Below are 14,674 nucleotides of genomic sequence, written 5' to 3' on the forward strand. Positions count from 1 at the left end.
TGACACAAATCTGACTCAAACTTATCTTCACAGACTAAAACAAAATCAAAATCAGGTGCCAAAAGTAACACTATAGCTGCTATTAAACAAACGAGATGTAGCATATTAATTAGTAGCATATTAAGGCAGCTAAATGGTGGCTCCAGTTAGATAGTTACTGCAGGGGTGGTATTAATCTCCTCAGCAAGAAAGACTGAAGTGTATTTCCCAAAATGTCAAAGTACTCTTTAAAGATTCCGGCCACAGTCTGGAGTTTTGTCAACCAACATCAACATAATCAAAAGCTGCAAATGGAATGACTTTATGCACAACACACTTTCAAAGAACAGAGGTGATCTGGGAGGTGGCTGGTCGTACCACTGAACATAGCATTCAGAGTAAGAGTTAGTGTTGTCTGTATTCAGTGTGAGCAAACACAGAGAAAAAAATCATGTTCAGCCAAATAAATGCACAGGGCAAAAAGGGTGGGGGGAACAACCAGTCAGGGGGGGCATGTCTTTGGAAGAAATCAGAACATTGACACAGATCAACTTAAAAAATATGGTTTTACAACACTGCACTGGCAAATGGGAGTTGAATGGTTGAACAAAACTGTCCACTAGGATGGTCTACTGTGTATTACTGGAATGGTGGAATATCATGAATCATTAATTCAAGCAGATCAGTGACTGGGGGAGATATTTAAATTAAGGATTAATTGTTTTTTCTTCTCTCTTTTTTTTTTTTTTTAATTCCAAGCTTTAAGAGTGAAAACAGCACCAGTGAAGCTAGAAAAGCATTAAGGTCAGCAGTGTTTGGTTTCCTGCTCTGTGTGCCCAAAGACTTACCTGGTAAACTGGATCGTCCACTTCGTCCTCCAGGATGGTCTGTGCAGTGGTGGGACAGAGGGCAGACGACACATTTTGTTTTTCATCAGTAAGACAGTGCAGCCAAATTTACAGTCTCATGAGAAAATAAACGGCGAAAGCATGGAAAACTGTCTCTTCTCCTGCAAGCGAACAGAATTACAGACTGACAGTGTGTTGTGTTTTAATGAAACAGAGATTTGGTACATCGCAGACACCCCAACGCTTACATTTCCTGTCACACATACAGGACTCCAGTCAAAAAAACAAATCTAAACCTGTTGCATTTCCATTATATTTAGATATTCAACATCAATGGTGCAGACAAACACAGTCTGTGATGCACTTCAGAGGAAGCTGGAAAGTGTCAAGATTTCTGTTGTGTGAATGAATCGCTGGCTCAGTTAAAACGTGTGATCGCGCCTCCAAACGAGAAACGAAACTGAGAAAAAAGCAGAAATGTGCTCCGAGCGGCCTACCTGGTAGACTGCCTGCTCGCACTGCTTGTCCTTCTGGGCCTTCTTCTCCATCTCCTCCCGCTGTTTAATGTCGTAGATGAGCGTGAAGAGGTCGCGCAGGTCAATGATGAGAGGCTCCGCCTGGATGAGAGAGGCGGGAAGAGGAAGGAGAGGACGTGGAAATTTAAGGGACGGAATTGAGGGGAGGGACGTAGGAAAGGACAGAAAGTGCAAATGTTTGGGAAGAAGAATACGTAGAGGCAAGCAGGCAGAAACAGGTGGAAGAGGGAAAAATGGCAAATCCGGCGCAGGAGAAGAAAAGCAGGGCAGGAAGATTATGTAAATTTTTTGAAAATGATCTGAAAATCTTTAATAACGTTAGAAAACAAAACGTTAGTCCTTGAACAGAATTCTGGGGGGACTAAACTTAAGACTTAAAGTTTTGTATTGTCCTCTACAATTGAATGACTATGTTCTGTTATGTGGAGTGACCTCTATGTAAGTTATGTAATTATTTTTTAGGTATTTTTATATATATGGAGAGATATTTTTGCCAGTGCGCTCTCGTAGAATAGATTATGTGACTGTAGAATGTGTACTGTAGATGTTTGGTATCTGGCTCTGACCTCTGCTGTCTCTGTCTTGTGGGGTATGATGATAATATTTCATGCTCAATCAACAGGTCAAAGAGAAATTAAATTAATATCTGTTTGTTTACATTGCATTACATTACATTACATTTATCTCACCAACTGGTGTCTTGTTGTAACTACAGGTTAGAAGCTGCATGTTAACATTGACATTAGTGTATTTCTTAGATAAGAAAAACTAAGGGGGTGTTAAACTTCAGAGCATTGCAGTAAAAATGAGCCTCAGTCTGTCAGGCTGTGTAAGAATACTTTAAGGCAGCATTAAAGGTCCAGCGTGTAGATTTTAGAGGGCTCTACTGGCAGCATATAATACTTGTAAATATGTTTTCATCAGTGTATAATCACCTGAAAATAAGATTTGTGTTTTCATTACACTTTCATTACATTAGAATGAGCTCGTTACATCTATAGAGGTAGATGGTCCTCTTTCACAGAGTCCGCCATTTTACACCATCATGTTTCTACAGTAGCCCAGAACAGACAAATCAAACACTGACTCCAGAGAGGACTTTTCACAGTTTTAGCAGTCACCATATGCTCTCCTCGATGCTTGGAAGGGGAGCGTGAGGTGAGCGGTGTTCAGCTAGTTGCAATCCACAACCTCATCACTAGATGCCACTAAATCCTACACACTGGACATTTACAGGGAAAAATGTGAAATATCGTGCCATGGGTGGTGATTGATGTTGCAACATCAGCCTTTAGAAATTTCTAAAGACGTAATCCTTGACCTTAAATTTTCTTGAGCAATCTTGTGACTTGGTTGGGGATGACTGTGGAGGACTTGAGACTTGACTTTGACTTGCCTACAATAACTCATAAGCAGCTGTAGCAGAGTTGAAAAGCACTTACTGACTGTGCCGTCTTGATGGCCACAAACTTGTGGTGGCCCTCCTTCCCGCAGACATAGCCAAAGGCCCGGTGGTCCCTGGTGTCCTTGGCAATGTAGCTGATCTCGTGGACCGAGTGGTGATGCAGAAGGACCTACATGGCAGTGGATGTGTTACGGTAAAGACCATGTGAGCCATGTGAAATCATTTAATCACACAATCTACTGTATGTCTTCTTAAAGATGCAGAAAAACCATGTCTTGTTTGATATGAAAGTCTGCCTTTTTGTATAGAATGTTTTACAAGTACAAGTACTGCACACTGTGTTGGCAGGAAAAGTAGGTCAAACCTACTTTAAACATCTTTGCATATTGTTGAGCCAAATGCATCCAACCAACACAGAGTGAGCCAAAAAGTCTCTGACAGAGGGAGGAGGTGCAAGGCTGCTCTAATCTCTTTCACTGTATTTACACATACTAGTTACTATAGAATTTGTAATCCAGTATGTTTGTGCTGTTGCTGTTGACATCTCTTAGTCCTTCTCATCTTTATTTATGGGAAATACCAAATTCAGGAGACATTTTCAACATCTGGTATATGATGTATTCGCAGTATTTCTAATGGGCGGCTCTAAAACACACAGCAGACAACAGACACCCCGAAAAAGCTCATAAAACATCGACGCACACCCGTATACACACGCCGAGAGTAATTCAGCTGTCACTCAGGCACACCCACCTGCCGCTCCACTATTAGCAGAGATAAGCCGAGGCACTGGGGAGGAGTTTCATTTGAATATTAGCTGATATTCAGAGGGAAGCGTTGCTAGTAACGCCTTAGATTAATGTAAAATACAAAACTAATATGACTAGTCTACTCGATTCAGCAGAGAATCATGTCAGCTTTACATAAAGTATTTCCATCTAAATGCTTGCTGACGCTGCCTGCACTGGAGTGATCCCCATTTCCACTATAATAACTCAAGAGGGATATTAAGTGTGGAGTGTTATTTACTGCCAGTAATCAGTAAATAAAATGAAGAGCATTAGGGGCATGATTTCCAAAACAACAAATGAGCATGTCAAAAGCTGGTGAGCTGGTTGGCCGTGGCGGGAGGCTTAATGTTCTTTTTCATTACAGGCGAAAGACACACCGCTATCGCCACCAGTCGTATTAGAGAGAGATATTATCAAAGATGGGTGTTTTTGGGGAATAGGCGGTTGGTGGTGGGGTGGGGGTCGGCAGCCATGGGACAAACGCTGTTGCATAATTATCAGTTTAGCGCTAACGACAGCTGAGGTGGAGCCGTGGTGTAATTAGCATTAGCGGCAATGATCATTAAGGGGCGGAACTGAGTGCTAATTATCGGTTAGCACTGATGAGCAGAGTGGGCCTATCTAGCCAACACTACGCCCCAGGACGGGGGAGAGTCGAGCCCCTCGATCATCCTGTAATGGAACAGCAGGCCGCTGAGTCCGCCAGGGGGATGGAAGCCAGGATGAAGGCGGAAACAGCCCGTCTCATAACATCACCATAACATTGCTCACTGCGCTATCATTAGCAGGCAGACAGGGCCAGAGTGATCTTAAGTAGGTCCTGCAGCATACCCCTAATCAGACCAGGGTATGTGTTAAACCAGTTTACCCAGGGTCAAATATCAAATGCAAGACCTGTAATTTAATGCTGTCAAGTTCAATTTGTATGAGCTAAAGGGCGAACTGTCCCGTGGAAAGCTTCTCATTGCTTCTTTTCTGTGACAGTGGAGAAGAATTCGGATTTTAGCAAATGCAGTGAGGAAAGCGGCATGTTTTTTTTTTTTTCTTCAGCATAACCTTGTGAATCATCTCCCCTCTGTGCAGGTATTGAAGTTGTACTAATATGTCAACCCTGCCAGCCAGGCTTACAAGATGGCGGCCCTGGCAGCCGTTGTGAACTCAACCGTGCGAGCGTCTGCCCTCTGGATGTCCTATACTGTAGGTTCATAGTACAGCAGCTGGCAGAGGCCTCGTGGTGCAGCTCGCTGACATGCTACTCACCCCTGATCTTTCACAGTAAATCTTGATCCCGCCGAAAGAGACCGTCAAGAAGACTCTCTGCTTGTGCTCCCCTTTGGAACGTGCCGAGGAAGCCATTCCCTGCAGGAGATTAAAGGCAAACGACATGAGGAGATGAAAGGATATGAGCTCAGCATGAAAGACAGTGAGCCTTCTTCTCTTCCGACTCAGGTGAGTGTGACAGTGGGAAATGGGGGGAGAGATTCAGGGGGAGATTGGGGGGGTAGGGTGACAGGAGTTACATAAGGTGTGATAGGACAGAATGTTCTTTCATGTGCCTTTTCTTGAAGCTTCACTCTCAGAGGAATTCACACGTCGCCTTGTGCAGTGAGTCTTATTATTATTGCAGCCTTTTTTTTTCCCAAGCACCTTTTCTTCTTTCCCTTTTCATAAAGTAGGTCTACTGCACTTCAACGTGACATACACAAGTGCTAGCTAACAACAATAAGGTGAGATTTGCTGACAGAATGGATCGCGCTGCTGACCGACCAGCTCGCTCCGACAACTTCGCATACTGCTGACTGAACAACCAATCCAGCCTTTGAAGTGCGCTTTTCCCATGGATCTCGGCAGCTCCTTTTTCTTACATTCTCAGCTGTAATAAAGAAAACAATTAACATTTCCACCGTTTTCCATTTGACGCGACCTGTGTGTTTGACATGTCTTCGCAGAACAAAGAAGGGAGAAGAAGGGAAGAAAGGAGGAGATAAGAGGAGACGAAAGACCTGCCAGCTGCGCTGAATAAGTCTGACAAAACTGCAGGCCCAGTAATGTTGACGAGGGTCGACCTCTTCTGCACATCAGCTACCCTCCACCGCAGATTTTCCCTTTTAAAGCTCAGCTAATATTTAAAACCCAATTACTGGTCTTACATTAATCACCATCAAGCTCCGCTTCTGCAGAGAGATGTTAAAGAAAAAATATCCATCCATCTTTACACGCAGAAATGTATATTCATCTGAGAAAAGGAGGCACTGAAGGGATAAAAGGAGCATGAAGAGGGAAAGAAAGACGGGCAAAGAACAGGCGTAAGGAAGAGATGAAGTGAGTGAGAGAGAGGCGGGCAGGCGGGTGGGAGAGTCGATGGATGTTGTCAATCAGCCATCGGCTTCTCCATTTGGTGGATTAGTCCTCAAGGCAGCAAGAGGCAGCTCAATAGAGACCCTGTCCCCTCCTCTATCCCCTGTCCAGATAATAGCAGGTCTGTATCGACCGCTCCATTGACTGTAACTAGCTGGTGGCTGGTAACTACTGGAGTCATATGGAGGGCACTGCTGAAATGTCAGATTGAGGCAAGGAAAAAGTTGTTTTATATCACTTGGAATGGATATGGGTGATGAGAGGCTTTGCCTTCTAGCTATACTGCTCTTCATGTGGGGCTTCCCACTCATTTAAGCTCCAGCAAAGTCTGTGAGAAGATACTTAAAAGCCATGCATATACAGTGCGTCCCCTTTTGGAGAGGGATTTATCCCATAGCCACCTACAGTACTGCAAAGATGCTTATGTGCTGCTTTTTTTCCCCAAACATAGAGACTGATAAGTAGTTCCTGCCTTTTACTTTGGAGCAAGTAAACACAGCTGACATTTAAGAGGATAGAGAATAAACTTTTGGGAAGTGGAAACACGCTATTTCTGAGTACTATGTAATTTATTTTGATAATTGACCATTTGCTAAACCTCTCGCCTGAACAGCAATTGTTCAATCACAACTTAGCAACTGTAACCAGGCACAGCAGGTCTGTCAAGCTCCTCACATGTTGAAGTGGTGAACATGGGGCTCTATTTACAGCATTTAAAAAGTTTGGATGATGGTTTATGTTTTACCCCAATAGTGCAACAGCAAAGGTGTAAGGAATTACTTAAGTCTGCTCTAATGTGAGCTAAAAACTTTAGTATCTCTGCCGACCTAGATTAATAGCTACAGTAGTAATCTACTAATCAGTAGTTACACACTGGTCCTGGATAGTACTACATCAGTGTCTATGCTAGGTTAAACAGCCATTCAGAGTTGTCTTCCCTTATGTACGTCGCTTTGGATAAAAGCGTCTGCCAAATGACAAATTGTAATTGTAATTATCATATAATATGAGGACGAACTAGCCCACGCTGGAATACAAGAATAAAGTTCTGAAGTTTTTAACTGGGACTTCTAGCTTTAGCTTCAGTCTTTTAGCATTATATAATGTGTGCAGCCATCAAGCACATATTTAAGACCCCTTTTAAAAGATTCTCATTTTGTGAAAAAAAAAACCAAAACTTTTAAGAGACGGCATTTTCAACCATGTCATGGAGCTAATGCTGGTTTAATTAGGCAGCGAGCTACAGCTGCTAAACTCTGCTAGCCCCAGTCATCATTTCAGCTGACAAAATTGCTTTCGCCTGCTTTTGTCTTCCTCTGTCTCATATCAAAGACCCTTTGCTTTGAAAATATTAATTCAAGTGGTAAAACTACAACTATCATTACTATCATTGTCAAGTGCACATAGTTAGTTCTCTTGCAGTCAAACCCTAAAAAGGGAAAATTTCCTACTTAAGTGACATACTGCTTTAGGCTTCTCAGAATAGGAAGCCAGTTTGCCTCCAAGGTCAAAAAATCTGTATGAATAAATGCAGAGCTCTGAGCAGCGCTATAAATACAGCAGCCTATTGGAGGGAAAATGAAACACAAAGCTGCTACCACTTTGCAAAAAGATATAAAAGCAACCTTACAGTAGCTTTTTCTACACGACGAAGAGCTACAGAATAATACAGTTGGACTTTTATTTGTTCTGTCTGGTCAGTTCTTTACAGAGCTTCAGTGAGTCATATACAGGACAAGACAGCTCCCATGACTCATTCAGCAGACAATAGAGACATGCCCAAGCATGCCTTTTCCAAATCTGACTGAGATGAGTGAAGAGGTTCAATGATGTCCCCACAGACACACACCCACCCACACACACACACACACATCTACAAACACACAGAAGTCTGCACCTTCAGCTTCATCATGGAGTCCTGGCACAGCTTGTCCCCACGCGCCGCTGTCACCTCATCAATCCCGATCAGCTTGGCCTTGTAGCGCACGCCATCTCCACGAAAACGCTTAATAAGCCCCGCCTCACTGCGGTCTTGACCTGCGGGAGGAGAGACAGAGAGAGAAAGGGAGGATGGGAAATAAGGAGGAGAAAATGAAAGAGAGTGATTACAGGAAACAAGGTTGTGTGAGCTCAACTGAATCCTACAACTTTAGTATTTTGCCCTGCTTGAGGTATAGAGGCTAATGTGTGTGTGTGTGTGTGTGTGTGTGTGTGTGTGTGTGTGTGTGTGTGAGTCGGCTCCCGTATAAATATTTATGGAATAGGAAATGCAGAATGAATAGCAAATTAGCAGCGGCGAGCAAGATTGAAAGAAAATTGAACTTGAAATTGAAAATGAAGTTGGATAGAGGCAGTGGACTCAATGAGAAAACAACTGGAGCACTGAAAACGCGTTGCCGTCCCCTGTTGCAGGGCATTGTGGGGCATCCACACAGAGAGCTCGGGTGGAAGGTTACGAGTTGGCTGAGAAGGGATGCTTACGCCTACGCCTCACCCACGCCCATAGTTCCCATGGGTGCTATTGGTGGTGACAAACCAGCTTGAATGGCTGCTATTGAGGGGAATCATCTCGGTCCAGTGCTCGCTCACAATCCACCAGGCCCTCCCTGGGTGATGGATGCTGGGTGGTGGGACAGTGGTGTGAGACAGGGGGGAATTTGCAAATGTGTGTCTGGATGGCCTCGGGCTTTGCCTCCCTTCTCCCTCCCATCCCTGTTGCTGATTATTCTGTCTGTCAGTCTCTGCGGCTGCCCTGACACCACCTTGACACTGACACCTTTCTCATTTCGTCTCTGTGCTGTCTGCCGTCGTACCGTTTTGATTACGAGGGTATGAGCCTCGAGCGCTGTCTCGTGTGTCTACAATGTGTAAACCATCCCCTCATAACCTGTGCTGGGTTTGTCAGCCGCAAAACACCGACTCCCGCCGCATTTACACAAAGAGATAGCAGGATTTCAAAATCAAGGTCACTGGCACCTTGGAGAATTTAAGAGTTTTCAGGGCCCTTGCTCGCTCGATTCTAGGTCACGAGCGGCTACAGTACATCAGTTAACGGCACATTTAAGGAGCTGGCTACGCTGTGTCTGAGAAGAGAAAAGGGTTTAACATGCCTAACGCAGGCTGCAATCATAGACACATTACACCAAAATGACCTAATTTCACCCAGAATCACATCACAATCACATTGCCATCCATATTACATCTACCGTAAGACAAAGGCAATTTTTTGGTCAATCCCTGCAACTTCCAAGAAAAAATCTAAAAGAAAAACTAGAAATTATGAACAAGAGCAAATTAACTGGCTTGTGCAAATGGAGAAAAAAAAATGCAAGCTCTTGTCTTGGCTATGCACACCCTCTCACTAATTCATGAGGGCAGAATTCTCTAAAGGAGGGGGGAGGGCTCAACGATGCTAAAGTCATTAAAGTCTCTAAGCAAGTGAATGTCAAATCTGGGTCTAATTCAGACTTGTTTCTCTGCCAGAGAATAATGAGTCTTATATACAGCCACCGTGTACCTCTGAACATCAACCAGACGCAGCCTGGCATGCAAGCATGTGGAGAAATGAACACTCCCCCTTTGATGACAAACAGAGGAAAAAGACAAACTGTAGAGACTGCTATGTAAGTGCTGTTCATTAAACCCTGCGGAACAGATGCAAGGGAGGGTGGACTCCTACGATAAGTATCGCTGTGCCTGATTCAAACCATCCCTCACACAGTGATTGTAGTCTATGCATACAGTATTATGTATTCCATCCTGATTTTACTGACTCATACACTCTGTAATGTAATGTAAAATGCATGCTGCTCCAGTTGCATTTTAAACACGATCGGTCCAATTCAGTGCAGCTCTCTCAGATGAGCTCTAACCAGATGTTCTGTGCCATTTGTTTCTTTACATACAGAGTGCCGTTTCCCCTAATAACACTTCAGGAGAGATTTAGAGGTTTATGCACAGATCCTCAAAAAGTAGGCCTTGCATACCGAATGAGAGTCTTGACACAGTGGCATAACTCGTACGCTACGTGCTCTGGGTTCAAATCCAGACGAGCGAGTGCGCTGTATTTGAAAACATAAGAGCTGCGGGGCATGCTGTTTCATGTTGTTACACACTGTAAGAAAGGAGAAGAGAGCGGGAGAAGGTGCGTGTGTGTTGGGGTGACACATATTCCTCTGGCTTTCTGGATTTACAATTACCCAAGGTTGAATGGTCCACACAATATTTCTGGCCCATAAGTCCGATGCTCATAATTTGTCTGACAGAGGGCTGCCTAAAGCATTGTCTACTGTTAGTCTGCGTCTAAGTGTACCCTACACATAGGACAACATGCCTGCCATTTGGGAGTCCTGGTGGTCTGAGATGCATGCGTCCTGGGTTAGAATCCAGCTTGGGATCTTTCACATCTCTTTGCTCCCAATATTTCCTGTTGCCTTTATTTTCCAAACATTTAACAAAAAAGATGAATGCCCTAAAATTGCCAAATCTTCAAAAAACAGAGCTGAGATTTAACAGCCTGGACATCAGAGGGCCTCAAATCAAACGTTACTATCACCCGCCCGACACACAGGCCCTGCACCAGGACCATGGAGAGAACAATTACTGTTCGCCTTGCTCCATACTGTTTCAGGGCTTGTCTCTGATCACAGCGTTGCATCCTCCTCCTTGCCACACTAGAATGGGGACAGTGAAGGCACAGATGGCAACAGATGGAGAGTCAGAAGTGCCCCTCCAGATATAAGGACTTGGCAACAAGAAACTTTTTGTTGGGGATCCGGGCATCGAGGCAGCTTAACCTTTGAACCTCTCTGAGTGTGTATCTGTGTCTGCATGTCTCTTCCTGTCAGTGTCCCTGTCTGTTAGTGGGCCACACACGCCATCCTTTGAGCTATAATGAGACTGTATGGCGATGCCTACTAAGTCATGCGTTCACCTACATTCACTGTACAACGTTAACCACTATTGTGCGTGTCTCTGCACAGGACATTTGAAATGAAAACACTATCAGTGCAGAGGGCTGATGACTTTAAGCAGCAGTAAAGAGAATGGATGTCTGAGGAAGGCAAATCTGTCCCCGCCATCTGCCTCCCCCATGTGCACAAAATAACTTTCATAAGCCTCAGCAAACACACAGATACACATTCACAAACATTAACAGCAGCACGTGTCCCCTCGTCCAAGCCACACTGATGTCAAAATTCCTCTATCCGACTTTGGCATTAAACACAAGATCCAGGTTTTGGTTTAATGACTAATCGTTAAAGCAGTTACAGAGTTAATGAGGGGTATTGTGCACATCGTCAGGGCAGTAGATAGACCATTGAATCACTGCAGAGTTACACACAGGTATTGATGTGTGCTGGGTGGTGATGGCTGAGATCATTTGTCAGGTAGGGGCTCCATGATGCTATTATCACTTTCATGGTGAAGCAGTGTGATGAACAGCTGGACGAGTGTACCAGCAGATGATTTGGTCCAATATGTGAAATAGTGTTTGAACAGGGTGAAATGGTTAGTATTTCTATTGCCTCTTACAATCTTTCAAATGTCAAATGTCATGCAGTCAGTAGGAGAGGGGACGGGTGATTTAATCTGCTGTTTGCCTCTTTCTGTGTCTGTTTGCTCTGTCTCTGTCCTTCTCCCCCTCTCTCTCTCAATGTCTCCCTGTCCTCCGTTCCCCATCTCTCCTTTTGAAATGCATCATCTTTTTGTGCACAGATTACAGTGGGAGAGCAACAGTTGCTATGGAGATAGAGTAAAGTCACCCATGTAAAGCAATTCTGTTGATGGATGGAGGGGAGCGTTGGCTTTACCACGGCAGGCAGAGTTTACTGCAGTGAGGTTTGATTTTTCCAAATGTGAGTGCCATTACATCCCCAAAACAAAACACAAGATATTGTGTCCAACGCAGCCTTAAAAGTTCTGTTTGTCTCTGATATTCTGATACTCAACTAAGCTAGCTGCTGATGATTAGCAGTAACCTCAACGTAAAGTTTAACATGTTGCCTGTTAAGTAACATTTTTGTTATTTTCTACTTCTACATGTTGAATACTTAAACATGTTGGGAAACATGGTTATTCATTTCCTTGGCTAGCGTTAGGTGAGAAGACAGTTCTTTGCTTTGTGCATTAAGTTTAAAGATAGCTTAGATTAGTTTAATGACTGGTAGCAGGGAGAAACAGCGAGCCTGGCCTTGTCAAAACCGCACCACCAAATATCACGCTGTATCTTGAAGTCGTACACGAACCAAAACCAAACCAAAACAATGACAATGGGCAGTTGCATGCTTGAGCTATTTCTTGGCCGGGTCAGTGATTTCATGAAGTCTCTTTATGGTGAAGACAAGACTTCCATCCATTCCTCTCTACTTTTCAAGTTCCTGGCCAAACAGTGTTAAATAAATTACAGTCAATCCCACATACAACCTTCCCACTTTATTTATAACAGATTTACACATACTTGCTTTTGGTCTTTCCATGGGGATTGTTGACGAGATGAAAACTATAAAATGATGGCAACCTTGTCTCTTAAATCACACCAATTTCTTCTGTTGCTTCCAGACCATATAAATATTAATAGTTCTTTGTCTAAATACAAGTCATTAACCTGATCTTCAGCAGTGTCCTTCACCTTCACGTGGCCCCATCCTGCTCACAACCACTACTAGCTGTGCTGCCGACAGTCTGCATGCGTTCATGTTACCACATTTCCATTTATATGGATCTAAATAGCATCTTTTCTGATTGTGACAATGGGCCCTGCAGCACATGTGATTAACATGGTAAAATCAGAGGGTGATAGCCTGTGCTGATAGCCCCAACTGATGAGCCGCATGGCCACGTGTGTAATAGCTCCCTTGCTCAGCTCTTCCCCCTCCACTTAACTCAAATCAATGGGCCCTCCTCCAGCCCGGCCATTTATCTGAGTGAGCCGACAGGGCCGGTGAAACAGCCGCAGAGGACCTGGCCCCACAGCCTCGTTACAGCCAGCCCACAGAAGCCAGATTTACTGGACTGGCTGGAGTGGGTTTATTCATGGATGGAGAAATGAGAAAAAGAGGATGAAGAGAGGGAAGGCAAATGAGAAAGCATCCTCATCATGCCCCCTCCCTGTGAATCTCACTCTTTCTACCTCTCTATCTCCTCTTCTTTCCTCCTCTCTGCCAATTCAATCCCATTTCATTCTCCCAGTGAACGTTCGGAGAATGCCTCGTCCTATTACATCACTTATGCTGTTCATCAAAGCGACAGGGTGTGAATTACCCTGTCCATGACACCTAAATCATGGCGCTACCAAACCCTGGGGCTACATGGAATAGCTGTTACTACATCTGGATCCCTGGGACGAGACAGGGAGACTCTCAGCAGGCTTGATTGAGTGAAGCTTCTTTCCATGTAGTCCAGTGTTATTTAGCTGCATCCAAACATGACTTAAGGTTATGTGCCTGCCAAACACGAGCAAGCTGCCAGTTTCCCATTTTGTCCTGATTCCCTTTTCTACGTTTCCTGCCCCTTGAGTACTTTTCTCTCAGCATTATAAATCATTTTATCTCAATCCCCATCAAATACAAACACCATATGAACCTAACATTTTACATGCATCTAAAGCACAGAATTGCTGCCCTAACGCAGAGCTTGGTGAGATTGGTAAGTAGAATTGACGTACCTTTGATCCTCCTAGACTCCTTTCGCTGGCTGGTTTTGACACCCGGCTGGAGCTCGGCCTCCGCTGACATCCTCCACTGCTGAGTCCCTTGTCCTGCTCACAGCAGATCCACCATGAGTTAGCAGCACACTAGCTAATCCTCCCAACTCCCAGTGTCCAATTCCCCCCACTCCAGTCTTTCTCACAGTCACTCTTTGGTGGAGGAAATCTTGTTCAAATCCATGGTGAGATGCCTGGTACTCCTCAAGAAATGAAGATCCAGCATTGATAAATCGGCTCTGTCGCTATTGGCCCATGGTGTCTGAGTATTGCTAAACAACACATGAAAAGATAATTAAATCATAGGCTGGGTGATCCGCTCGAGAGCAGCCTCAGATCAGATATGACATCTTCTGGAGTGTACCTGAGTTCTATCCGTGAAGGTCAAGTATCACATGGTCCACTGTTGCTCTTTTCTGAGGGTCCACCTATTACTCAGGAGTAATTCCCCCCAGGGGAGACTGCAGCATTGATTGAATGAAATATTGTTCTTCAGAGTGGGCCAGGAGTGGATATTATTCTTTGGTAGAGTACTTCAGATGCAGTCCAACAGCCCATCACAGTCTCTTGCTCCGAGCACTGCAAGATGAAGACACAGGGATGACAGTTAATGTTAAATTAGGGGTGGTTAAAAATTAAAATGACAAACACATGCTCCTTGATCACTCATTACAGCAGTAAGCTAACATACAAAATGGCATGCAGCAATTTAACAAATCAACAAAGATGTTATTATGTCCTCTGGATCATCAATCCTTAATGAGAGTGCAGCAAATGCATGCTGTTCAGTGCCCACCCTTGAAGGAGACCTGTGGCAAAATATTTGATGCTCTTGTTTTATGTAGTGCTTGTGAGTAAATATAGAACATTAAAGCATGACCGATTCTTCTGTGCATGCAAAGCAAATTTTCAGAAGATGGATTGTAAATGCTCCCAGCTCAGACAAACAGCACGAGAGGAGGGGAAGTAGCAGAGAGCGATGAATGACAGGCTGTTTCAAAGCAAACTCTGGTAGAAATCCTGGCACCGTCGTCCATAAACTGGAACCCCCC

General features: G+C 44.1%; 1 protein-coding gene across 1 annotated transcript in view; it reads right to left on the reverse strand.

Annotated features, from left to right (window-relative positions):
• c8b (complement component 8, beta polypeptide) overlaps positions 1–14,674 on the reverse strand; it is a 49,891-nt gene that overhangs the window by 17,916 nt on the left and 17,301 nt on the right. Inside the window, exons 2-7 of the mRNA XM_076745037.1 lie at positions 13,584–14,201; positions 7,815–7,954; positions 4,820–4,918; positions 2,806–2,937; positions 1,325–1,444; positions 828–866 (exon numbers count right to left, since the gene is read on the reverse strand). Coding sequence (XP_076601152.1) covers positions 828–866; positions 1,325–1,444; positions 2,806–2,937; positions 4,820–4,918; positions 7,815–7,954; positions 13,584–13,653 — 600 coding nt within the window. The 5' untranslated portion in view covers positions 13,654–14,201. The remainder of the gene's footprint in view (positions 1–827; positions 867–1,324; positions 1,445–2,805; positions 2,938–4,819; positions 4,919–7,814; positions 7,955–13,583; positions 14,202–14,674) is intronic.

The sequence above is a fragment of the Chaetodon auriga genome, chromosome 12 (genome assembly GCF_051107435.1).
Source record: "Chaetodon auriga isolate fChaAug3 chromosome 12, fChaAug3.hap1, whole genome shotgun sequence".
In the NCBI taxonomy this organism is placed as follows: Eukaryota; Metazoa; Chordata; class Actinopteri; order Chaetodontiformes; family Chaetodontidae; genus Chaetodon; species Chaetodon auriga.